Source organism: Lepisosteus oculatus, chromosome 3, assembly GCF_040954835.1.
Source record: "Lepisosteus oculatus isolate fLepOcu1 chromosome 3, fLepOcu1.hap2, whole genome shotgun sequence".
NCBI classification, from domain to species: domain Eukaryota; kingdom Metazoa; phylum Chordata; class Actinopteri; order Semionotiformes; family Lepisosteidae; genus Lepisosteus; species Lepisosteus oculatus.
This window is the reverse complement of record NC_090698.1, coordinates 64,129,757-64,155,813: the sequence shown is the minus strand read 5'-3', so window position 1 is coordinate 64,155,813 and position 26,057 is coordinate 64,129,757. Positions and strand designations below refer to the sequence as shown.

General features: G+C 38.2%; 2 protein-coding genes across 8 annotated transcripts in view; one reads left to right on the top strand and one right to left on the bottom strand.

The window, feature by feature from the left end:
- Positions 1-474, bottom strand: part of ift74 (intraflagellar transport 74) — a 31,939-nt gene extending 31,465 nt beyond the window's left edge. The window contains exon 1 of the mRNA XM_006626577.3: positions 377-474. The gene's annotated coding sequence lies outside the window, so the exon portion shown is untranslated. The remainder of the gene's footprint in view (positions 1-376) is intronic.
- Positions 475-568: 94 nt separating this feature from the next.
- The window catches only part of fsd1l (fibronectin type III and SPRY domain containing 1-like), a 42,610-nt gene continuing 17,121 nt past the window's right edge, over positions 569-26,057 (top strand). For 6 of the 7 annotated variants that reach the window (XM_015362470.2, XM_015362464.2, XM_069187360.1 and 3 more), the window contains exons 1-6: positions 2,301-2,437; positions 16,370-16,465; positions 17,436-17,567; positions 19,915-20,016; positions 21,582-21,604; positions 23,626-23,747. In XM_015362470.2, the coding sequence (XP_015217956.1) occupies positions 2,423-2,437; positions 16,370-16,465; positions 17,436-17,567; positions 19,915-20,016; positions 21,582-21,604; positions 23,626-23,747 (490 nt within the window). In that variant the 5' untranslated portion in view covers positions 2,301-2,422. Of the gene's footprint in view, positions 663-2,300; positions 2,438-16,369; positions 16,466-17,435; positions 17,568-19,914; positions 20,017-21,581; positions 21,605-23,625; positions 23,748-26,057 lie in introns of those variants that run through there. The other variant, XM_069187361.1, reaches the window with a different exon arrangement.

Sequence of the window (26,057 nt, the reverse complement as noted above, 5' to 3'; positions counted from 1 at the left end):
AACATGCGAGGTTAATTGAAACAGAGAACATTCTGTCTTCAATTTATATGAAATAGACGCACAAAGACAAATCACTAGAATTCATAACAAAAAAGTCTGTACAATGTGTAGGTACATTTGAAGACACTTTGTAGAAACCCGCATGCAAAAACAATATTTCTTCTCAGCCTGTGAAAAGCACAAAACAGTTGAGTTTAGTTTAGCCCTTAATGCGTGGTGACAGATAGATTATACCATAGCAACACAACTGTAACGTTATCCTCTTAGGTCTGGTTGTAAAAAATGATTTAAGATTTCTAGGGAATTAAGAAAAGCAGCAAAGCTTAAATGCTTCGAAGCGAAGCATTTTAAAAGTGCTTAGGAAAAAGTAAAATACCTATTTGTTTCTGTAAATCGTCTTGATGTAATCGTTGATCAGCCTTTTCTGCGAACACTTCCTCCGTAACCCAGCAACCAGAGGTCCTGTATCGCGAGAGCTTGTAGTCCCGTTTCCTGTCAAAATGCTCCCTCTAGTGTTGAAATCTTCCTGCGCACGGATGGTACATTAAATATGGAATTAGACTTTTGCAGTGATGCTATGCAGCAAAGATTTCTGCAGTCAGTTTCTAGTGATGCAGGAGGGGGCAATTTTAGGAGGTATAAACGAATGAACAGGGCAACAGGTAGGTGTGACTCGTGTCTTTCCTTTTTGGCATACGACGGAGAATATCACTGTTTCTCATAGTTTAGCTTTGCTGTCAATGATTGTTAATATTAAAAACAAACCAAAATGATCATTTTTTAACAAATTACTCCGATCTAGAAAGCGGGATTAGTAAAGATGTAGTATATTTAAAGAATACCAAGCTACACACTACAGGTATACTTTTAATATGAGAACATCTGTTACTATGTAGAGTTAATTCCCTTGTGCAATATATACAGTATCCCCAATGTTAGCCTGTTCAATAACAGGGAGTCAGTGAAAACTTGAATTACTTTTGACTCCTTATTTTTATCAATACAGTGTGTATATATAATTGATGTCAGTCTCCAGCCTGGTCCAGAAATGCAACATAGTGTTTAGTTTTCATTCGGACTTGCGTTCTTAATCATTTAATTGAACCAAAACATTGGTTTTGCTAATCACGTTTGACACAATCTTTGGCAAACCTAAATGATTTGGTGTCTCCATTGTTGGAGACAGAGTACCAGGAACTTGACACTTCGAGTTCCGTTCAGCACTGACAATATTTTAGATTAGCTTGGTTCTTCATAATTTGTAGTTGTGTTCGATAACCCTGTCTCAGATTCTGGTTTGAATTATTCTCTTTTCTCGGTATCCGGTTGATCCGTCTAATTCTTATCTGAAATCCCTGAGGAGGTCTGATTAAACACATTATGTCAACCAAGATGTACAGTACGTTACGCAAACGAGAGCTCAGTACTGCACCGAAAGGCAGAAAATAATCGGATTTCCAGGACCAAGGATGAAGACTCCAGACTGTCAGGATATTTGTTATTTTACTTAAACACCACAGGAAGGCGCCCGTCCTCGTTTTTACAGTTCCATGAAGCGGTGCTAAAATGTCACAGCCCTGTTTTTACTTTAATGTGAACAAACCTGTGAATGTAGATTTTTATTTTACGTTCAACTGTGATTATATTTATCAGATTAATTTAAAACCACAACAGTGTGCTTCTTCTATCTGTAGCTAATGAGAAGCTGTGTGTTATTAAACCGATAGCATAATACGACGCATGATTTCTTTGTACAATCCGTCATATATTCAATCTTTCTCCTACTCAGATTAAGCAAAAACTTAAAATGATAAGTAGCTATGCATTTTCTAACTTTCCTGTAACATATCGTTCCCAACATTATAAAAATAATGTAGCAGATGTATAAATGTATGCATTATGGCTGGCTTTAATACTCCTTTCAGTTTTCTTTAAAACGTTACAGGTTTAAACGCCAGTATGGACATAGGTTTAATGTAGTTTTAAAGGGAAATACATTAATTTGGAGTTTTGCTTTTGAATATCAATTAATTTCAGTAAAAGTAAGGTAAGTGAACCCACCCAACTCATTTTGACCACAAATGCTAACGGGTTAAATCTGTGGGCAAAGTGAGGGTCTTAACGGTAAACATTTATGATTTAATTAAATATCGCTCATGGTAAAACATTTTTTAAGACTCTATTGCAGTATGTCTACCTATGATAGTCGACCAGAGTCTGATCGGTGCTTATAAATATCAATAAGGCGTACGAGTACGCCTCAGAGTTTGACGTGAGGGGAGAGGAGCAGAAAAATTCACTGCGCATGTCCATGGAGCTCCGCCTTGTTCAGCACAGATAACATCGTCTTCATCACTGAGAAACTTGTCCCCTTCATAAACTGTATCGCGATCTTTCTCTTTGGTACTCACCCATCCTCAGTATGGACTCCCAAAAAGTAAGTAACGTCCTGTGTTGCGTTGGTTTCGATGTCAGATTGCGGTTTAAGGCTTGTGAAAATGCAGCATCAGTAAGTTGCACCGTTACTAAATTCTACTCAATGCAAAACCTAGCCGGCCACCATCTGTGGGAACCAGATTCTATCCTTTGGATACATTTCTATGTATTTGTCTGTCACCGTATTGCATTTTTAGTAAGGTATACGAGATGGGCTGCTGTTCAGCTTTATATAGCTGCTAAGGAATACCTAATTTGCATTGTCTCTCAATAACATTGCATTGTGATTTAGTGTGGTGGATTGAAAATCGAGAAAATCGTTTTAAGATTCTTAGATTTTGTTTATGATTTTTTTTCTCCTTGCTGCTAGTTTTGCTTCCCTGCTTTGTTATTGTCTTATCTTACGTTATTACGAAGAACCGAGACAAGCAAGCTGATATCTGGCCTGTCGATTGATACTGTATCAAGTGCAACACTATATACTACTAGTAACTAACTGTAGTTACATTCAAGTCAATATTAACAACTTTGACTACAGTATGCAAAAGATTAGTTAAATGCCTCTGTGAACGCCAGGAATTGGGAATTGTCTCATTAAGATGTGCTGTTCGATCAGTCGTAGGCTACGTTGTAGCCATTGCATTCAGTGAATTACTGTAGCATCAGACAGATGGGTGTCTTGTTTCCTGTCAGTGCAATACTGTGTATAACGTGAAATAATTTCAGTAATGACTTAACCTCCGGTAATGACTATGGAGCTAAGGTGAAAGTTGCTGGGATAGTGGCATAATGCATGAGGCAGCATTTCTTTTTGATAGGGCACTCAGTGTAAGTAATGCCTAGCAGGTGCACAGCCCAAAGACAAAGTTAGCTTCAATTAAGATGAAATAGTGGGAGCAGATGCCGTTTTTTTTTAATTTACGTTAAAAATATTCTGTGGGACCGGTGATGGTCATTTAGCTGCTTTCGGTTCACAAACGAGGTCTTGGACCGCAAAAGTTGTTTTGATTTTCCTCTTTTTTTTTCTCCCGGCAGCGCATGTGATCCGGTGACATACTGTACTGGAGGTGTCATGGTGTGTTACGCATTTATTATTGCCGATATAGCAAAGGCTCTACGTTTAATCCATGGCAGAATAGGATTGTCTGTTGCATGAGTCATCCCATTATGGAAGGGTGGGGTTTATTATAATTTAGGGGCTTAGCTACAGCCAAGTTAACCGACGCATTTTGTCCAGCCCCTGCCAGGTTTGGGGGGCAGGGGGGTGATTAGGTGGTCTTATCAATGCATTTCAAGAAGTTTCACATTCGCAATTAAAATAGGGAAAAAAATATTTAACACTAGGAGAGTAAGTACAGGATACAGTATCTCAAAATTGGAAAAGCGCGCAATGGAAGACCGTAAGTCAGTGGCGAGAAATACCAAAGAAACGAAGTGTTAAATATTTCTCATGTAACTTGGTGCATTTCAAATATTTATATATGCTACACCGGAGCTGGGAGGGGCTGTTCTTCCTGACGCAGCAAACAAAAGGGATAAATTAAATGCTTTTGAAAGCACAGGGAGTTGAAAGTGCGCTATGAAAGGACTGTGATACTTTGTCAAGAATGGGAGGAGGGGTTTGGAATCCTACAGGACTTTAGAATTGTTTCTTTTCTCTTCACAGTATTGTTTTTTCTTCCTGTAGGGGAAAAAAACTACTTAAAACGTGTTGGCAGTCTACCTTTGGAATTTCTTTCCATGCTCTTCTCTGATTCTCTATCACCCTGCCTGTATTTCTGGAGTTCCAGTGTCCCACAAGTTATTTGTCTTGGTTGAGTCATGGATGTTAAAGATGTTGCCATGGAGTAGTATATTGTAGAGCAGTTTGCAATTTGAAAACTACTTGATTAAATTCTGCAAAAGTCTCTTGCAGACATCTATTAAAACGTTGATTGGGAGAATTTCAAATGGTAAAAATTACTGCAGGAGAAATAATTTTCCAAACTAGAAATACTGGAGCGTCTTTAAAGGTGTTATCAGCAGTGTCGGGACCTCATGTGCTACCCTGTGATCCTTCCCACGTTTTGACATTTTCATGTCACATTTGAGGTGTTGTAATTGAATGAAGGCTTGGATATTTACAGTTCTATTTCTTCTCAAAACCTATCCCTTTATTTTCTTTGATTGCACTGTAGTTAGTTTGTTTTCAGGGAGGTTTTGTTCCATTTCAAAACCAATCAGATTTTTTGTTGAGCTACAGGTATAGGATTTTTAACCCGACAGATGGGAATCTCATTCCCCACTCCACTCAATCCACTGTCACCATTTCGGGAGGAAATGCAGATGGGGGGGGGGGGAGCCAAATTGAGGCCTACAGCTTATTCTTACCTGTTTATCTAGTTAATTTTCTAAATCACGTGTACAGGAGTGTGCTTCGTCATTGATGACTTGGTTCTCAATTAACATTGAACATTAATGAAACATGTTCAGTTCTCTTGTACACTAACAGTGTAACTAACTAACTAACGGTCACTTCAGCTTTACATTTGCCAGTCTTATTAGTGTTATTATGGTGCCATCCCAGGCTGGAGAGAATGTGGTATAAATAGAACTGGGCTTCAAGCCAGTAATCTTGAGTGTGTGTTACTCCTGTCTTCTTGAGCAGTGTCTTATATACAGTGCACTACCTCACTTTGGGCATAAAGTACGAAATACTGGACTTGTGTTCATTAAATATATGTTTTCGGTACTTTTCTCTTTTTAAACTGTTCGTTTGAGATCATGTTATGAAAATCTAAAGATAACCGTAGTTCTAGATTCAGTTTTTCATTGTGTGCAGGGCTGCTCTAATATTTTTTGCAGTGTGATGAAAACATTTTTGCATAACAGTGTGTGATTATAGCAGTCCTATAGAACTAACTATAGAAATTTTGAAAATGTAAAGTCTGGAAATCCATTTTGGCCCACTCATTCTTAACTTTTTGTTTAGAACCATTTTTTAATGTATTTTGAAGTTTTGAGTTCTAGATGTGCTGGAGTAATACCTGTTGCAAACAAAGATCGATGAATCAAAAGAGAGAGGAAGAAAACCACTTTCATTCACGTACAAGGCAGAGACAGTTTGGAAGTGAGGGATTTGAGTCTTCCTGGTTGAACATTTACTATACAAATTAAATGCAGATGTGCTTCCAAATGAGGACATTTGAGATGCGTTATTCACATGAACTTAAATTCCATAAAGCAATGAGAAACACATCCTCTTATCCTAATCAAAGGAAGCTCATTCAGCAACAGATTTTCCTGTAAGCAACAGCATTGCTTACGTCCAGTGTAATCTGAGGAGTTTTCCCTTGATGCCATTTCTTTAGGAATGACAGTCTGCTTTGTCATCCCATTACTCTGAATGAAGATGTGATCTTCTACTGAGTTGGTATGTATCTGTAGCAGCAGACAGTGCTGTATCTGAGGGTTTATATTAAAGCTTGAATTTCTGTACGAAATTACAGTTATAATACTAAATATTTAAGTAAGAATATTTTAATGTCACCACTTTTGATGTAACCATCTGAGTGGTTAAAGAATAAGAATCTACTGTATCTATTCCAAAAAAGGTGTCTTCAAATAAATAAAAGGGGGGATTTCTGAAGGGTTATAATTTATGGTCTTTATCAACAGGTTGTAATCTGTTAATATTTTTATTTTGCTGAAAAATACATTTAATCTTGTGCGAAACGTTACAGTAGTAACTTCATTGGTCAGAGTAATCCCACTTTAATTTTATTCCTTACTCATTACATTTCCTTTCTTTTCTGCAGCCTAGGTGAGGTACACCTTTGTAATATTGTAGGAAGAAATTCCTTCAAAGACTTTCTGAAGCTTGTTTTAAGGAAATAGACGGGGAGCGTTCAAGTATTTCTTGTTGTAGAAATTGTAAAAAGAATCTACTGATTAATTTCCTTACTATGTATTTTGATATTGTAGCAGGTGCTCAGAAGAAGTCTCTTTTTAATTTGAATAACATTTATTTCTTGCATAGAATTATACAGTACCATGAGAAATAAAATAAGAGCTGGATGTACAGTAGAGAATTTAAATTGAATACGTGACTCACGTAAAGCCAGTAAAAATTGAAATAGCGCTGAAGCCCAGGCAACATAAGCTGCCTCTTTAATTGATAACTTTGAATGGATTTATTACAAGCTTCTCTGCTCAGTTATGTCACCAATGACAGTTGACTCTGTTGCAGCAGGGGGAATCCACAGTGAAAACAAAACCCAATTTGAGAAACTGGCAATACTAGAACTGTAATCAGAATGGGATGTGATGGGACAGAGGTGAAATGTCAATCAACACTGTTTTTTAATCAATTTATTTTATTCCTTCATGTTTAAAATCCTATTGCAGACATTGCACTGGGGGCAGCATTCATGGTGCAGTGGTAGGCGTTGCTGTCTCGCCGTGCTGGGGCCTTGGGTTCAGATCCTGGGGTAGTCTGTGAGGGTCTCTGTGGAGTTTGCATGTTCTTCGTAAGTTTCCATGGGTTTCCTCTTCCTGCGCTGGTTTCCTCCCACCGTCCAACGACGTACTGGTGGGTCAACTGGCTTGCAGGGATAGGCACCAGCACCCCCTAAGGTGATCCAGTATTGGATAAAAAGGTTAGAAAAGGGATGGCCGGATATTGCATTAAGCACATTAACAGTATTTACCTGAAGTAAATAACCTCATGTTCTTCAGATGTCCTAATAAAGGCATAAGGAGAGTTTGCTTGTAAATGAAGTGACAGCACAGTTAGTCGGCCCTTCTGAAGGCCAGGAAGAAGTTAGTCAGCACCTGTCCTGATGAAGAGCAGTGCCGCTCCAGTGCGCAGTGATGCAGGGGCAGAGGTGTCCGCCTTCTCAGCGTGGCAGCAGTAGTTGGCACACGCAGACCGTTGCAGGCCTACTGCAGCAGACGATGCGACAACATGGCCATCGTAATGAATTACCAAGTTAAAGAATTGTATTGTATTGTATATTTCCTCTGCTTGTCTGCTGGTTCGCTGGCAGCTTGGTTTTGTGCTTGTGAAAGATTGCTGGCTGCGCGGCGCTGGAGGACGAGCTCCCTTTGCCCCCTCACAAGCAGGGATCAAGTTCGTGATGCGGCCTTCCTCTTAGTGCCTTGTCACTGTGCCTCCATCTCTTACTGCAGCTGAAGTGAGCGAGAAAGCGCTTTCATTGCTGTTCCCACCCTCCACCACTGCATTTGTGCTAAAATATCCAACACATCTGGGACTGTGTCATGATCCTTTATGTCATTTTTTTATGTTTTCCAAAATGCACTGCAATAACAGCATTCCTGAAACAAAATATACAGCGCTGTTTGAAAGTGCTGCTGTAGTAAAGTCAGGCCTGTTTTTTGCTTGACAATCTAACACTTTTTCGTTAACATAATACACTATAATATGCATTTTGGTTTGGGCGATTTATATATCTGATGATAAAAAACAGACTTTGTTTTCAGTAGCGATTTCAAGTGACTAAGTATCAGTTTAAGTGTCCATATTTAGTTGCATATCCCTCTGAAGCAATAACAGCATGAAGGCTGTGGTCCACACTATTATTGTAATCATTTAAGATGCTTTGCCTGTGCTGCAGCCTCTTTCAGTTCTTAATGACTAATTTATTTGGCTGACTCTTTTATCCAAAGCGGCTTGCATTTGCGCCGACCTCTCCAGCTGAGTATTTCACTGGAGCAACCCGAGGGCAGAGTCTTTTTCTGAGGTATAAGGAGTGTCTCATCGTGTTAATGAACGCACCAAGTTCCTCGTTAGGAGTCAGAACCCTGACCACTGCCCCACACTACTGAGTTATTTCTAGGGTGTTCCATCCTCAGTTTTTCTTTAATGTTCAAAATGCATATAATTTTATTTAAATATGGAAACTGACCTTTAATGTCTTGGTTGCGTTGGCCATGTTAACGTGTTCCCTTGTACAGTACGTAAACAGACAAAATATTTCTGCAAACTTCAGAATGCATTCCACTGCTGCCGTTGTTATTTCTATCAACAATACAAAAGATTTACTTTCCTGTCTTTAGCCTACAGTATATACGTCTGCTGTCTCCGTTTTCTGTAAACAGTTGATTTTGGTTGAATTTCACTTCTGCACTCTGGAGGTTGTTGGGGATTATCAAGACGTCCCTTCATATCTCTGATGCTATTTCTTTTAATCAACTGTAAATCAGCCAGCCTGATTTTTCGGCTTATTGACAATTTCATTTCTATTATTGTGCAAAGAACCTAGAAGGGAATTGATGTTGCTAAGTTACAATAGGTAGCAGTTATACTTTCCATGAGAAATCATTCTTTGAGCTCATAATGAAAATCCATGTTCAACCTTCGCTGCCCCAATACTTTTAGGAGGGCCCCGTCATACAGTAAACATCACTGTGCTTTACGAGTTTAAGTGTAATAAATACCCATCCATCACTCCATAATTGAATTAAAATGTTTAACTTTGTATTTGAAAAACAAATTACAAACAAACTGAAATATCACATCTCAGAAAGTTCAGTTTCTTGCGTATGTCGCAAGAACAAAACTGATCATTAGTGTCACACACCCATTTATCCTGTTTTCCTTTTTTCATCACCCTTAACTGGGAGGTTTAATGAGGAACAGGCCATCTGTCATGGCAGGCTACAGATTTAAGAGGTGCAGGCCCATTGTGTTCAGTACAGGCTGGGCAATCCACAAGTCCCCGAGGCACAGTCAAAAGGCGTGGCCTACAGATGGCTTTTTTGCCAATTACTGTATGTCTTGATTTCGCACCCTGGCACTGCTACACTTTAACGAAACCGTCAAAAGAAAGCAAGGTATGGCCTAGCAGATTCACAGATCTTAACACCTGGAGGTTTCTGAAGGATCTTGTTTGTTTTCAGAATTTTTCCCTTTTCATTTTCCCCAGCAGCGTGTTACATATAAAGTGTTATCCCTACTTAATTGACTTCAGTCACTTTTGTAAAGTATACGTGACCTCCGTACTGCTGTTGGGTTACTGCAGCAGAAGCACATTGTGCATTGCAGTATGGAGCTTTAAATAGGAGTTTACATACCGTACCTATTGGCCTTAATAACGGAATTACACCCTTTTAGAGCAGCCTGATTTTTGAGAGCGAAAAAGTGCAAAGTCGTTGCATTTGACACTCGGTGCCACGTCGGTGCTCATGTGAAAGGATTAAGTAAAGAACACGAGCTCTAAAGTGCAGGTGTGTCATCCTTTATTGAAAGATTCCTGCTGATGAGTGAGGCAATTGATTTTGGCAAACTGAAACACATATTACAGAAAAGGGCTGTTCCTTTAATTCATCTTGTGTGAGTCTCAGACTTACAAAACAAAACGTTATTTTATTGAAGAAATCCTGGATTTCTGTTCAGTTTTACAGGTTTAGAAGTTTTTCAGACTTCATTGAAATGCTTAAATACCGGAATGATAAAGCTCTGTCAGTGTCGCATATTAATCATTAAGTTCGTAAAGGGTCCATTATGTAAAATGCTTCATAAACTTGAAGAACTCTGAGGTTTGTCATAGTAATCCCTGCTGGTTTGTGATTCCGAGGATCTGCAGTTACCAGCAAGGAAACGCTGTAAAACAAGCTGCATTGCTGGCAGAAAAGAGCTCCTTGTGGGGATGCTCTTCTTATACTTGTCAGTGCCAGTGATGAAAAGCAGATCTCTTACAGGACAGTATTTTTAGCCTTCCTTCGTTCAGTTAGTGTTCGTCTTCAGAATGGTTACAGTACTTCATCTGCATGTGTTTTTCAATTGTTCTTCCTTTAAAGCCAGTTCACTGTGATGTGATAAGTAGACTTTCCAGATGGTATGCAGGAAAGTACTGTACTAACACAAAGGTGTCCATTGTATTTACATGAGATTTTGCATGGACTCCACTGACCTGCAGGCCCAAGGACATTGACAGAACCTTGACAATGAAAATAAAGGATAGGTACATCAGCAGTTAGTCAGGGTAGAGTATTATGTCGCAAAGTAATTTCTGAGTTTTAAAAAACGTGATAACCAACTTTGGATGTAATAAATTTCACTGGTTATGAACAGGTGGCCCATGGGTCAGTGTGCAGTTTTTACATTTTTAAAAGATCCAGTCAGCTTTCTCTCTGATAAAGGTAAGAGGCTGTGGGAATTAATGCTGCTCTGAATGTATACTGTATATAAAGTTTGTACTTTGTTTTTAAAATTTTGTTTGAGAAATTTTAAGCAAAAGCATTTCATAATTGTTTTGGAAGGAGACATTCTAAAAATGTCTGTTGACCTTTTTTTGCTTTTCTACTAATTGTGGTAATGTGCTGGAGAAAAAAAAAATGTGTTCTATGCATTTATTGTATTGGGAGTTTGCTTTAGAAAGTACAAAAGTGAGAACATCAGATTTCCACACATGACCCAAACTCCCAACAGAGCTCAGAACAAAGGGTGGCGTCTGTTTTATTTCTGTCATGCTGTTTTGTGAGTTCTGTAGCATATTTGTGATTTAAAATATAAATACGTAATGTACTGTTGCCTAAGCACTACAGGGGAAAGAGGGTATCCTTAGGGATGCTCCTAATTGTTGGTCTAGACAAGGAGCTGTGCTCCATATTCTGTGATGTCACTGCTTCACACTCAGAGCTGCTGCAGACTGGTGCATGTCATGGCTGAGCACATCTCTAGGCCTAGGCAAGCCTCTAAAAAGAGGTTCAGAGAAGGCACTGCATGTACACTGTAGGCCCTGAAAAAACAGAAAACATGAATATATTGCTGCATAAAAATAGCCATGGTGGACAAAAAGCTCAGTTTTCACCCACGAAGACTGAATTCGATTTTCTAATAAGCCATACAGTAGGACACAGTTTTTACATTATGTTGGCAGAACTGGATGTCATTGAAAATCTACTGGATATCAAATAATCCAGTTGGTCTTTATTACCTCTTTATTATCTCCTGTATTATTCTCTTACTTGGGGAGCGCTCTTCCAAGAAACCTTTTTTTCTAACGTTTCTTCCTGACAAATTCTTAAATGGTAAATGTGAACGGACACTTCATCTCAAAATTTTGTAAGGTTTATTACCAAGAATAAAGTAAAGGGAGAAATTAGTTGACATATTTTTTTATTGTTCTTGAGGCCACTTTTCCATTGACCTTGCTGTCATTGTGATGCTGCAGTTTTAGAAAAGGGCTTCGTTCCTCATGCTCATTATTCCCAACAGCATCTCACATAAACAAAACACATCATCACTGGGTGGCTTGTGAGCCCTAACAAACCTCAGAAAGATCCTGTACAAAAAACTCCCTATACAGAATGCACAGGCCACAATGACAAGCCAAACAGCAGCCTATATGAAATCTGTGAGTGCTATATATAAGTGTAAATGGAAAATAAAAAAATATTCAACTCTTTGGACCTTTCCACAATTAATTGTGTTACTATATGGAATCCTAATGTATTGTGAGGATGTGCAGGGAAGTAATTGTGAAATGTACATGTTGGTGTGCCCCACAAGGGGAGGGTTTAGAATGACAATCACGGAGGAGACTGGAATTGAAGAAATGTATGAATGTACAGTATGTGTACCCCGGAAGGACACAGTTAAGTTAGAAAACCATTGTATTTTAAGAGACTGTCTGTTCTGGAGTGAAAGAACAGGGTCGTCTGTGAAATCTGGTGTGTGAGAGTTCAAATTGAGATTTTATGAATTTGTTAGTGGGTCAGCGTGAGAAATTAATAAAGCACACCTCCTGTCTTACTGACCCTGACGAGGTGGTGTCTGTGAGCATGTGACAGGCGTGTCAGTCACTGTGCACCCACCTGGGTGACTCTCTGAAAGTGATGACCGGCCCTGTTGCTGCACAGTAGAGAGTATTATGTTTCCCTCAACAATACATTGACCTCCCAGTGCCCTTCAGCTTTAGTTGTGTGCCCCAAACCTTAGAAATGTTTATTTGAAACGTAGTGAAAATAAGAAGCCTAGAATTGTCCTTGTCATACTGTGTGCTGTCATGATGACCTGCAGTAGGCAAATGTTTGATAGGCGCACACAGTAACCTCCAGTTATCCTCTGACATCAGATTGTGAGTCAAATAAGACAACAGAGATGGAAGGTTTCTTCTGTACTGGTGAGGCACTGTATATACTGTACATTTGAGTGCAATGCTTTTGGCTTTTGGAGCACATGACTAATAAGATGCAATATTGTAATTTAAATGAGAAAGGACAGCTGTCAGTTCCCAAGGCTTTAGAATGATGTTTCTAAAGATTTGTTCTTTTTTTTCTAAAGATTTGTTTTCAGCCTTTTTTAATGCAACTTTAATAAAAGTTGCAGATTTAAATTATAACACCTAATTCTGGTAGGCCAAAATAGTTTTATGTCATAGGGATTCTTTTCACAGTGAAAGGGTGAGGGACTGAATTTGAGTCTCCAGGCTGTGTGAATCACATACATTCTTAGTTACTTAGCACACAACTGCCAAGCATTTTCATGTGTGATATTCATTGTATCAAAATATCAAACAATCCAATTTTCAGGATAATATTGAGTGCAAACTAGTGGAAAGATTTTCCAAAATATATTTCAAAATGTTTGTGTACCTTTAATTGAAAATGAAGCAGTGGAAAAACACATTTGGGTAAAAAGGCACAGATATCAAAACTTTGACTACCACAGATCGTCAATTTAAAGCCTGTTGCATGCTGGTAACTTGTTTTTGCTGAAGTACTGCAGTAATTTGGTTGGACGCCATAATTGGCATATTTATACATTAGGAACAAGTAATAGGTTTATTTCATAATGAAAAGAGAATAAAGAAAACACAACGTTTCTTCCATGGAGCCTTCTTCAGGTATATTTACACAGTGGTTTTCATGTCACAGATGTCAGTCTCTCCAGCTACCAGTTTAGGTTATTTATAAGACTCAACACAGGTCAATCAAGGCTAAAAATAAATTTTGTCTTACAATGATAATTTATTGCATAATTTTATTTCTACATGTTTCACTGTACATTTCTTGGGTTTGGTTTGGCACTTGTGAGATGTCCAGTTATGTTGTCTGTATTGTTGTTTGTGATGCACTTACTAAATGTCCAGCAAAAATAACTTTGCACAAGTGAGACTACATGTGAAAGACATTAATAGACCAAATATTAATATAAGCAGCAAACAAAAATAGTTTTTAGCAAGAGCAAAATGTAAGCCAGGAAAGGCTAATGATATAAATAACAAGGAAATTCATTTAAAATTCAGATTGTCCATACTGACAAATTCCACTTTTATATCAGTTGTATTAGGTCTAAGTTGATCTTAGACCTATCTTAGAGCTTAGATATCTTTTTTTTTTTAAGTCTAGAATTGTGAATAATGTCTTCAGGGCTGCTTACCAGGTTGCAGTTAGATATATTTTAAATATGGATTCGTTTGTTGGTGGGTATCTTCCAAAAGTAAAAGGAATGCACTCCCACATTTGCAAGCTATATGTTTAAGTAAGACCCAAGCAATTTCTTCCTTTCCCTTGCAGTGGTATAGTTTACAGTCTGTCTTCAGTGGTCATCATCAGCTACTGGGATGTGAGACTGAGCTTTTGACTTCCTGCTGGCTTACTTCCTGCCTGAACATGGCTCTTCCAGCCAACTGCTTTGTAATGTAATTGAATGTTTCTTCGATTTCAGCTTGGTAACTGTTGGAATAATTGTAACAGACTCCTGAAACACGCAGGAATGGAAGTAGTAAAGAAAGTTAAAAGCTTCAAGCATACAGTGTTACATAGTGTTACATTAAATGTCTGTTTATGTGTAGTACAGGCCTTACATACAGTATCTCTTTCTCATATACTGTACATGTAATTTCTGTAAACTGCAATACTACGAAAACTATTTAGAAAGCCTTTATCCCTTGAGAGCCATATGTATTTCTAACTACTTTTAATTACTGAAATATCAATATGTATGATAAAAATGTGTTCTACATCTCAAAATCATTGTCTAGTAATGTTTTACAGTGCATTGAACGAATAGCTCAGAACATGGCTTTTTAGGTGAAATTAGTTTTTGGAATTAGAATCTCAGTATTACTTTTGTGCTTTTTGCGGCTTGATGTCTTGGATGCTTAAAAAACCTGACACCAAAAGATTCTTTATTTTTAGTCTCACTATTGCTCTTCGTGGAATTAAAAATCTCCCAGAGCCAGTCAGCACACAGTCTTGTCTTTGAGAGAACACCCGCAAAAACATTGCGCAAACATTCTGACTCTATGCAACTCACAGCTCAACCCAAGACCATAGAGCTGTTAGGCAACAGTGCTAACAGGCAGCATGTTGCCCTAACTATTCAAATACTGTTACTATTATTTGATTTCTTACAATATATGTGGAGTGGGAAGATAAAACTTTAAAAAACCCTCACCTTAGTTAGCCAGTCTGTTTCCTTTTCACCTTAACAGTGCCCTCTTTTTAATTTGAACTAACACCATTGATGTTTGTTAAGTGTTGGTAAGGGAGGAGTTCACTATGGTGATACTGCATGTGTTTACTGTAATATCCAACAGCTAGTAAAAGTCACACTGTAGTTTCTAAGTTTTGGATGATATACAGTGTGTAATGGAACAAGTAATAGGTTTATACCATGCTGAAAAGAGATAAGAGAGAAAACACAGCGTTTCGGCTGTGAAGCCCTCTTCAGGTGTGGGCATTCTACAGTGTGTAATGTTCATGCTAAAGGCTAAAGTCTGTCAAGGAGATGTTTGTAGTAGATTGTAACTGTAAACTTTAAATCATTAAAGTTCCTTACCATTCACTTCTGCACTAGTTATCAAACTCTCAGCATTCCGTCAATTCAGAAAACTGTTGTATTTAAAATAGAAAGTTAGAGAGAGGGTGTCTTTATCCCCGGGGGGAGCACGTTGTTTTACAGCAGCAGTGTTGGTGTACAGACGGACAGAAAAAAAAATCCCACGGGAACAACAATATACAGTACATACTTACATGGAAGTATGTAGTGTATACTGTTGAGTAACGATATGGCTACAGGTATGAATGAGAACTTGAATCTGTTAGTTTCGGAGTTATCTGCATTCTGATGGCAGTAACTGGATTTTGTTAAACAAGGGGTGTGAAGGATCATCACAGATGGATTTTGCTTTATGCAAAACACGTGAATGATGAATGGAGGAGAGGGCTGGGCTGGAAGAACAGCGCCAATGACCTTCTGACATATCTTTATGAGGCTGCCCAGTTTGTTCTTGCCTCTCAGATTCAGGTTGCCAAACCAGCAGGTCAGTAAAACTTAGAACAGCTCCAAGGAAGGACCGGATTGAACAAACAAAATCAATAATGAATCATCAACATTAAATACTTCCGCTTCCTTAAGAAAAAAAAAGTGGTCTGTTAACAGAAGAGGGTCTCATTGCATTGGGTTAATTTAGATTTAGACTTTTTGGGATATTGAAAGACATTTGGAGTGACCTTAAATCAACACCGAAATGTATTTTTGTTTTTGCTGATTAATTGGTAGTTGAGAGGTTCAGCAAAACTAAAAATGCAGCATCATTCTTTTCTCAGTTTATGACCTAGGAGCATTCTACAACTTTAGCATGCTAGAAGGTCCATATACATAATGTGTGGAGATCTGTTTTCCCATTGAATTTTATCAGTGTCTTTTACCTGACCTTAGTTGACAAAGTTGTTGAGGGTTAAGGTTTCTTTTCAAAAATATTTCAAACCATCTGGTCGATCATTGAACAACTTCCTGTGCATTGGCAATGGGATATTCAGGCAGTTTCCCTTATGTCCTTGTGATTTTGCATATGTAACCCACCAGGAGAAAACATTTAAAGCTCATAAGGAAGAGAAAATGTTGATAACTTTGTGACCGGGGTTGCCTGTTTTAGGTTAACTCCCCTAACCAGACTTATTTATTGTTGTTGTTTTACAGGAGGCCCTACAAAGGATAATCACCACACTGGCCAACAAAAATGAAGAGCTCCATAATTTCATTGACACCGTGAGCCACACACTCAAAGGCGTGCAGGTAGGAAGTTTCTTTCTGCCTGCTTTGAGTATACAGTACATTTATTGTCACAACAGGACAACTTTTAAACCCATTTTAGATGGAGCCAATACCCGCTGGAAAGCCTTCAAGATCAAAATACAAAGTAGCTATGACTTCAGGAAAGATTTAACTCTGAAAATAAAAAATGTCAGATCTTATTGTTGTAAGACATATGTTGTACACAGCAAAATAAAAACAACATTTACCACATATTACACATATTTGGTCTGTTATGGAACTACAACAAAACTGTAAAATCATTATTTTTTATACTTAACTGGCTTTGTCAAAACCGAGGAATTCTGAAATGGCAGAAGTTTGTGAAGTCATCTAAAAGTTGATAAAAGGGAAAGAAAACACTTTTCTTTCAGTTAGACATCTTTGTAAGTGAAGAAATTACCTTTTACATGCACTGTCATGTGCCGTTACTTTTACAGTATCCGTGTACTGTTATAATGATGTCAGTGTTAATACTTAGACACAAATCCTCTTAAAGGTATTATATAATTGACTTTCTTCCCAGACATTACTACACTGCCAAGAAAGAACTGTGTAGACAGGAATCCTGTTTTGAAACAGTACATAGTGTTAGTAAAAGATATTTAAAAATAAGCAAGCTTGAGTTCAGAAATCTCTAGTTGAATGTTGCTCTTTCTGAATCGGGGTTAAAAATCAAGATTTTTTTCACATACAGTTTGGGAGTTCTAACAGCCTCTTTCTTTCCACTCAATATTTTCAGTTTTTAAATTGTTTTTGTGCTTTTCTTCTTACTTAAATAGTGTGACTATTTTTTTAGATTTAACAGTTTCAAAAGAAAATTAGCTCATAAATGATCATTTTAAATGTTTTCAAATATGCAATTGAATACATATTCTTCCAATGAAGCACTAGCAATGTGGCAAGTTCAGTTTTAGAAGGTTAAACTGATCTAAATATCTACTACCTACAGAATAACTCTTCAAAAGTGATTTCAGACCTCGAAGAAGAGTTTGATAGTCTGTATTCTGTATTGGATGAGATGAAGGAGAGTATGACCAACACAATCAAACAGGAACAGGCAAGGAAAACACAAGAACTTCAGGTATGGTTTTCTGTTGCTGCTGGCGCTTTTCCAGAAAAACCTGTGCTTATTTCTGGACTGTGGGAGACTCCTGCAGCAAGCAGAGTTGGAAAGACAGGTATTTGAGTAAACAAGCTCTAATGTGCTTACAAATGTATCTGCTAGATGTAACCTTTGATGCCTTAATCTTTTTAAACAAATGGTTTAAAAATTTAAAAGATGAAGCACTGAAGGGGGTTAAATCACATAACTATACTTGGAAGAAAAAATGGTAGAAGAGACACTAACATGGCATTTAGGAAAAACTTTACTTGCTCCATTAAACAACACAACTGGGTTGGCTAAATTGACTTTATTTGCTTTCATTTTGAGTAATATTTGTGGAATTTCTGAAGAGCCCTGAAAAGCATGCTTACAACCATGTTTTGTTAAGATTTCACTAAAATAGAGATAAAAGAACCAAAGAAGGATAAGTACATATTTTTGGTAAGATGTCTTCATGTGCATATACATTAGTTTGCAATTGAAAAGTAAACTAAAAGGTGTTCCATAAATCTGAACCCCAGAACAAAACAGATTTCTCAATTTCCATGTTAAATTTAAATGCTAGTTATGCTTTAATTGCTTTCTTATGGCAGCTGAGAGCCCTGCCCTGTGTACAAAGTCCAGTGAACAGGAGCAGTAAAATTAGAATTTCAGGCAGATAAGAGATATTCATGTTTTTTTCAGTGGATGATTGGCATTATGTTGCATTTCAAACACACACAATGTGGGTTCTGGTTTTGTACCCCTTTGCCCAAAAAGGTGGTTCCACTGTTACAGAAACGTTGGCATTCAGGAACTGTCCCCTTAGCTAACAGTAAGCCAGCAGGAATCACCAGACTAGCAAGTTAGCAGCCAAAGTTATCCATTAAATAGCTACAGTACACCAAGACCATGGAATTTACTTAATCCCTTTTCTGAGCTGAAAGGGAAACATCTCTTTCAGGAGATACACATTTGTCTTAGCTTCCTAATTGCAACATGCTCAGCCGCTAAAATTAAAAGGATGTTACATGCATCAAAGTGTAGTCTTTGCCGTTCTCTTACCTGAACTGTATGTGCAGTACTTTCCAACTCTCAGTACACTGTTAGCCATTTCATATCTAGTATGTTATCCCCAGTCAAAAGATGAATATGTATCAAGATAGTTTTAAATATGCTGTACTGTATATACAGTATATCTTGACTGAGATATTGTAGATTTCTCCATTACTCAATTGTCAAAGTTTAAAAGCCACCTAACAGAAATGCTCAGTCTATGACCCTGATGCCTGCTTTTTGTCAAATTCCCCTTACAGAATCAGGCTTTTTACCTAAGGTGCATGACACAGACCCAGTGATTCAAAGAGTCTTTGCTACCTGACACAATGTCCCAGTCTGTTTATATAGAAGAATTGAACTTCCAGCCCTTTAGGAAGGACAATGAAAATAACACAAACTGTGGATCTCAAGCCAGACCACTGTGACTCAGCATAGATGCCTGGCAAGTATCCAGATCTGCAACTAAGAGAGAGGTTCAGCTTTGTCACACAGTAGGTCTTGCCTACATGGTGACTGGCTGACTAAAAGCTGTGAAGTGCAGGTTAGTTCAGTGTAACAGAACTGACCCAGTGGGAGAGTTTTACCAAAGCCACATCATTTGTTTAATGTCAAAGGAAGGTCTGGCAATATCCAGTTCACTTTTGCTAGAGCAACAGTATTTGCTGTAATCGAGCGTCTTAAATTGAAAAAGAAAAGCATTGATGTTCCTTCTAATCGCAGAACATAACTTTTACCTTCAGTAATAAAAATGTTATTTTTTGTCCTTTCCCTAATGATGTGTGTCTTTACTGCATTTTGTTATTTTGCTTCTTCTTTTCTTCTCCTCAAGTTTACTTTTGATAGTTTTAAACAAGGAGTTTGGATTAAAATCTGTTGGTACTTTTTATTGTCTAGTATTGTTTGTAATCGTAGAATTGGATTTCTAAGTGTTTTCTACATTAGTGTTCTGTTCTGGAGAGACCACTGTCATGTTGATATAATGTTCAACATTGCTGTTTTGGGTATATTCTTTTTAATAATAAAATATTAGGCTGTACCTTTGCTCATTGCTCCAAGTTACAAAAAAGTCAACAAACCTTTAAAAGGTTATGTCACCATTTGAATTGTAGTTCCGTTTTTGAGTATGGTTCACGTGGTCTTTGCACTCTTAAAAGTGAAGTTATATTGGTCTTTTAAAAAAAGTAAGGTGGTTAATTGGTTACTAGAGTGGTTCTTGGTTAATAGAGATCATTTGTCATGTGTCACTTCTGTGAAATGACCTGTGTGTGATTTGTCTTTTTGCTAGAATCAGCTCACCCAAAGTACCAGTGCTTTGGAAAGCTCAGAAGAGCTGCTGGAGTTCGCCAACACAGCTCTGGACATCAAAGATTCTGAGGAGTTTGCAAAGGTAGACGCTCAACGTTCTGCAGAGCTTGAGTAAAACCACCAGATTGGAAAGAAGAAAGTTGTGATTTATGGTTGCGATGTGATGTGGTACACTTAGATCAGAGATTGCTTGCATCAGATAATGTTCAAATTTTATATCAAATGACCTATTCTATGTAATAATATTGGAAAGTAAGCTGGCACACCATGAGTGAGTAAGAAATTATAGAAGCCCTTGGTTTTGAGGAAATCCACAAGCCGCATTATGTTGTACACTAGATTTTGATTGGAGGTCAGATTAGTCCACAACACTTCTAGAAACATGACCATATAGCTGACTGATTGACCTGTGAGCGGCATGTACTTAGCTATCGTAAGACGTTTTGATGAGTAGTGTTAAGCTTTAGACATTAGGAAGACTTTCCTTGAGCTTGTCATCAGTAAACTTCCCCAGAAATAATAAAGAGATTTCACTAATAAAAGGTCATTCTGTTTTATTCATGAGGGTACACGTGTTTTTGTGAATTTATACTGTGAACCAGTTGGCTTCAGAAAATTTGAATGCACTTTTTTATTCAAATTAACAACAAATCTCAGTGAACACACATACTGCTCTTCTTGTTATATGCAACATACAGTAAATGGAATGTGTTTGCTTTAGTGTTTGTTTTTCAACCATATGTCTTATATTGTCTCAAGCCTTGTCTATATATAAAGGCTTGTTTTATTACCATTATAGATGTTTACATATGGTATTACTATAGTCTGATGTAGTAAATCACAGATCAAGTATAGATTAGGATAGCTGGTGGCTGTTATTAAATCTGGAACTATTTCACACAAAAATAGATCCTCCCAGACCTCTGTCTGATGTACAAATATCAAAACTCATCTTGGTTCAGATTATGTAAACAGGTTAGCTACGTGTTAGATGAGATTACAAATGAATCCCTAAATGTAGCCTATTCCAGGACTTTTTTTCCCATTTGTCAAGAATATACGTAGTGCAGACTTTTTGTATTGATTCACTTGGTTGTAACTATTAACACGTACTCAACTAATCTCTTCTTTTGTGCCCACTGTTCTCAGTAATATATCATAATAAAACCTTACAATATATTAACATTTTAATCAGCTAAATGAAGATTAATGTTTTTTCCATCCTTTTCTTTCAATGGCTTTCTTTCCAGAACCTGTAAATGTTTGAAGATCAGTTTCCCATAATCAGACTGCAAACCCAGAAAGGATAGAATCAATGCTATTGGAGGGCTACTGAATTCATTTAAGTTTCCAAAACTCATGTGTGGTTTCAAACTCAGTAATGACTGCATAAATTAGAATAATTAAATTGAAACAGCAAATATCTGTAGTGTGCTTGTCTACTTTGTATAGGGGCTAATTTGTCATTCAGAAATTCCCAGAAGGTTATTCATGTCATATTAATTGAGTAAAAGTGCAGTAACCCAAGTAACCTCCTCAATGTCTGTTCTGGTTGCTTTGCACAGTAACGCATGATGCCCTCATTTGAATGTGCATGGCTCTACTAATGAACTTTCTCTTTTCTTCTCCTCCTGTTCTTCCACAAAGGCTGCCAAACAGATCAAGGATAGGTATGGTACACTTTTCACTTCTTCTGGACTGGGCTTGCTTGCTGTTCACTGTAGTAACACTGTGCAACTGCTCTCACACTAAATAGAGATAAATGTCCACAGGATAAAGTTGGACTTTTTCCAACGAACAGGTAACTTTGAATGGCATAAGCTGTCTTATGTGCATTATGATATTTACTTTAATTATAAATAACATTAGCAATTGATATTTAAAGAATAAAAGTCTAACCTAACCAAATTCTGCGTGAAATATTAATGCTACACTGTGGTCCCAGAAGTAAAAAGGATTCAGCAGCTTTAGGATATATTTTGCAGAAAGGCGGCACAGAGCCAATATGATTAGCATTGTTGCCTTGCAGTCCTAGGGCCCTGGGTTCAGTTCCTGTGGTGCTGTGTGCATGGAGTTTGTATGTTCTCCCTGTGTTCAAGCATGTGTCCTCCAGGTGCTATGGTTCTATCCCACAGTTCAAAGTCATAGTGGTATGTTAATTGGCTTCTGGGAAAATCGACCCTGGTTTGAGTGTGTGAGCATGTTTGTCTGTGTGTGCCCGGCAGCGGACTGGCATCCTGTCCAGGGTGTACCAGAATAGGTTCTGGCTCCCCTGTGACCCTGTATTGGATAAAGCAGTTAGAAAATGGATGGATGGACACAACCTCTACCTCTTCGGAAGAATAAGGGCTCACATGTTTTAAGGAAATACAATTAGCCCTTTTGTTAACAGCACACAAAATGTCAGGCTATCAAGCATGTTGTCAGAAATACAGAGACAATTTCCTGCTTCCTCCCTCCTCAGGCTAATCAGCCTTGCAGGTCTGTCCTATCTACCAAGGGAGTAGCAGCCCAGCGTGGTAGAGGGAGAAAGAGTATTATTGTCTGCAAACCAAACAGAAAATGAGCTCCCACTGCTTCTGATTCTCAGTATTTTAAACATGAGTTCATACAGTTATGCTTCTTCTTTTGCCCCCACCATTCACACAATCTCTTGTCTGTTCCTGGAAGTACTCCTAAAGACTCTGGAACACACTTTATCTTGATGTTTTGTTCACATGTCACATCTCACTGAGGAACCCCTGACAGTCAAAGCAACATCTGCGCAAACTGTACCACAAAGCACAATCTTTTGCAGTATTCTGAATCTGTGTATTAGGATTTCTGGACGTCATGTTAAATTTCTTGAAACGAGACCTTATTTCCTTAAAGTAGGACACTTACAAGTGTCTTTGAGGTCTTAATAAGCAGCTCATGTTCAGTTTGGTCATAGAATTTACAGGGATTTTACTGCCTTTGGTGATCTTTTTTTTTTCCTGCTGTTTGGATGCGATTATCTGCGCGACTAGATTACTGTCTGTGCTTATTGACTGTTCTCCTTACTTGTTAAAGGCGTATTGGAGCACATTGCCAGTATGTGCGCAAGCGTAGAGATGTTGAGCTGGGCTGTGCCTTTTTACCCAGTGATTATTCAATTATACTGATGTACTGTCCTGCAGTGTCCTTTCAACTGCTGTCTTTGTCATCTGGCTCAGTTTGCATGGCAAATACTACTCAAAATGGAAACAACAAAGAGTCACATAGAATAATGATTCCAATAATAGGATTGAGAACACGAAACCAACTGGGAAAAGGGAAAACACAATGCAGTCTTCTAAAAGGATATCCACTTATTCAGTTGTGGGTGACTCCTGTTACCTAGGATTAATGCAGCGATGGCGCTGGAGGATTTCGTTAGTCCCTCCTGCTGCTCTCTAAACTCCCTTTGCATTCACTCATGTTGAGGTTTTTTAAGGGAAAGAAGTTGTGAGCTGCTTCTTTTGCATTAGTTTTTTTCATTTGTGTTTATTAATGAGCTGTGGGTATTCAACAGCCAAAGGGACAGAGAGAAAGAGATTGTTTTATCTTTTAAAATATCCTGTTTTCTATAAATGCTTTTAGTGTGTATCATGAGCAGCCTTGCTATAACAAGTGACCTTTAACGAAGGATGCCTAGGAGCAGTGAGAATTAAAGGTCTGGTGTTGATTGCAGAGTGACGATGGCTCCGGCTTTCCGTTTGACAATGAAGCCCAAAGCCACCGATAACATGACGCATCTAATGGCGGACTTCTCCCAGGAAAGACGGATCATCCAGGGCCTCAGGTTCCTGCCAGGTAAAACACAGCTTCTCGTACCCAGGTGCTCCACATGCTGCTCAATAACAGACCTGGCAGAAAAACGCTCTGAAGCCGGCGAATTAAATGTTGTTGGAGATGTTTGTGCACGACAGGCCTCAAAAGAGGAGTATCGAACAAAATTCGTCCCATTCAACAGTATATTAAACAGAATAAATCGGACATCTCAGTGGCAAAGCTTGAAATCATTTTACATGAGTAGTGTTCTTGGAGTTGACCAGAACATTGGCAAATATGTACCAGATTTACCTTGTGTACCATGTCCATTTATTGTAACATATAGAACAGTGGGTGTTGCAACCCACAGTTTCCTTCATAGCTCTTCTGTACTCTCCAACAGCTCATGACATGTATTCTACAAGCTTTCAGACTATTTATCTCCCCTCTTTCTCAGAGATAACCCTCATTTTGAAGTTGTGGTGAAGGTAAAGATGTGTGAAAAGACCGCATGCCAATTATCAACGACCAATTATCTTACGATTAAGAATGAATTTTTTGAGGGGAAGACCAAGCAGCTTTACTAGAACAGCTACTACTACTGTCCGTTAACATGAGGATGGGGATGTTTTACAAAGGCTTGCTGTTTTTTTAACTTTTCTTTTGTGTTACTGTAAAAGCACAGAATATTTTTATTCTTTCTTTTTATAAAAAACAGGTGCTATTTGTATTTGCAGGATACCTGAATAATTTCAAATTTTGTGCTTTTATCGGGAACAAACAGTTGCTTTCTAATTCATTTAATCGCAGAGCTATCTGTTTAAAGTCTCCCTTTTTCCCCCTCTTATTTTGTACAGAATTCTCCCTGGAACAAATACATTTTTACGTAGTTTTGTAATTGGATTCAAAGTTCATTCATGTAGAAGAGATTTTACATTTGTTTATATTTAGTACAGTGAATGTCATAGCTTGTTACAGTCCAGTTGTAAAGTAGGTGCTTGTGAGCGAAGACACTGAAGGCCCTGGGCTGACTCTGCTCAAGAGCTTTGCGGCAATCTGGAGAAACTGCGGCTGCCCTTCTAACATTACAGTTCTCAGCTGCAGCAAAACGTGACTCTTAATGCCAGCTAATACCTAAACAGATTGGGCATTTTTCTCTCGCTCGTATATGAAGCTTCTTTTAAACAACAATGGTAGGGGTATCGACCAGGACTCGTTATGGAAGCTCTTGATGAGAGAAGCACCATTTTTGTTGTTCACAAATTGTACAGGAGATTTATATTCTTAATAACCAATGAGAAGCTTTTATTCTCTCATTTGATAATAAAAAAAAGCTTTGTGTTTATTTGCCTCACAACGAAATGAGTAATTCCAGTTTTAGGAACACTGGCTTACCTGTGGAAGTGGTGGTTTTCTAATTTTGCCACAATCATCTGCTCGTCCTCTTCTGCCCTGCCTTGTGTCGGCCACGTGGGACTATTTCTCCTCTGCCAGGGGCACACCATTTGCTTTTACAATGAGCACAGCAGATGCCTTAAAGGTTTTGGTTTAAAAATAAATTGTCTATATTGTTTGCCACTGTGATAATGAAATGCGTGTTAGTTGCATGAAATGAGGCGTTGGTTGTTGATAGAGGACACTTATATTGTTATGTTGGCAGATTCGGATCGTTCCATGTCATGTGTTTAAGGAACGGGTATAAAGGAGCAGTTACTTTCATGACTGTCGAGTTAATGCAGTTCAATCCTCCCTGCCTCTTTCCTCCCTATACTGTGCTTTCATACTGTTGGAAGCCTTCCAGTTCTTGCCATTCTGGATTGAGGTGAAGGGAGCCTGCCTTCTGTTTTAGACAGCTTTGACACACACTTGTGGATTCTCATTGTAGAGGCACATTGGCAACTGACAGTGCCCTAACACAGAAGAGAACAAAAATATGGCATAGAGCAATCTGCTCTTGACAGCTGATGTAAGCCACAAATCCTGGAGAGAACAGAGGCTCAGGACAGCATCACTCCCTTCTAACAGAAAAATAACGAGCTTTTACTTCATCCTTTGTTTCCTCTTTCTTCTGTAAAGCTACTTGTTTAATGGAGCATTATGGATTTGCAAATCGTACTGAATCATCATCTTTTATTTTGATGCGTGCAAACTTTTTCAGGCACTATAGATGAAGCTCTCCTTACTTTGCAGGATAAGAAGGCAGTTTGCTCAGCATTAGGAGTGTGGCTCTCCTAGATAGATAGATACTTCCGTGAGGGAAATTTCAGTGCAACAGCAGGCAGGCACAGTCAACACAGTACAGTGTAAAATAATAATACAATAACACAACAATCCAACACAGTAAGCAGTCAG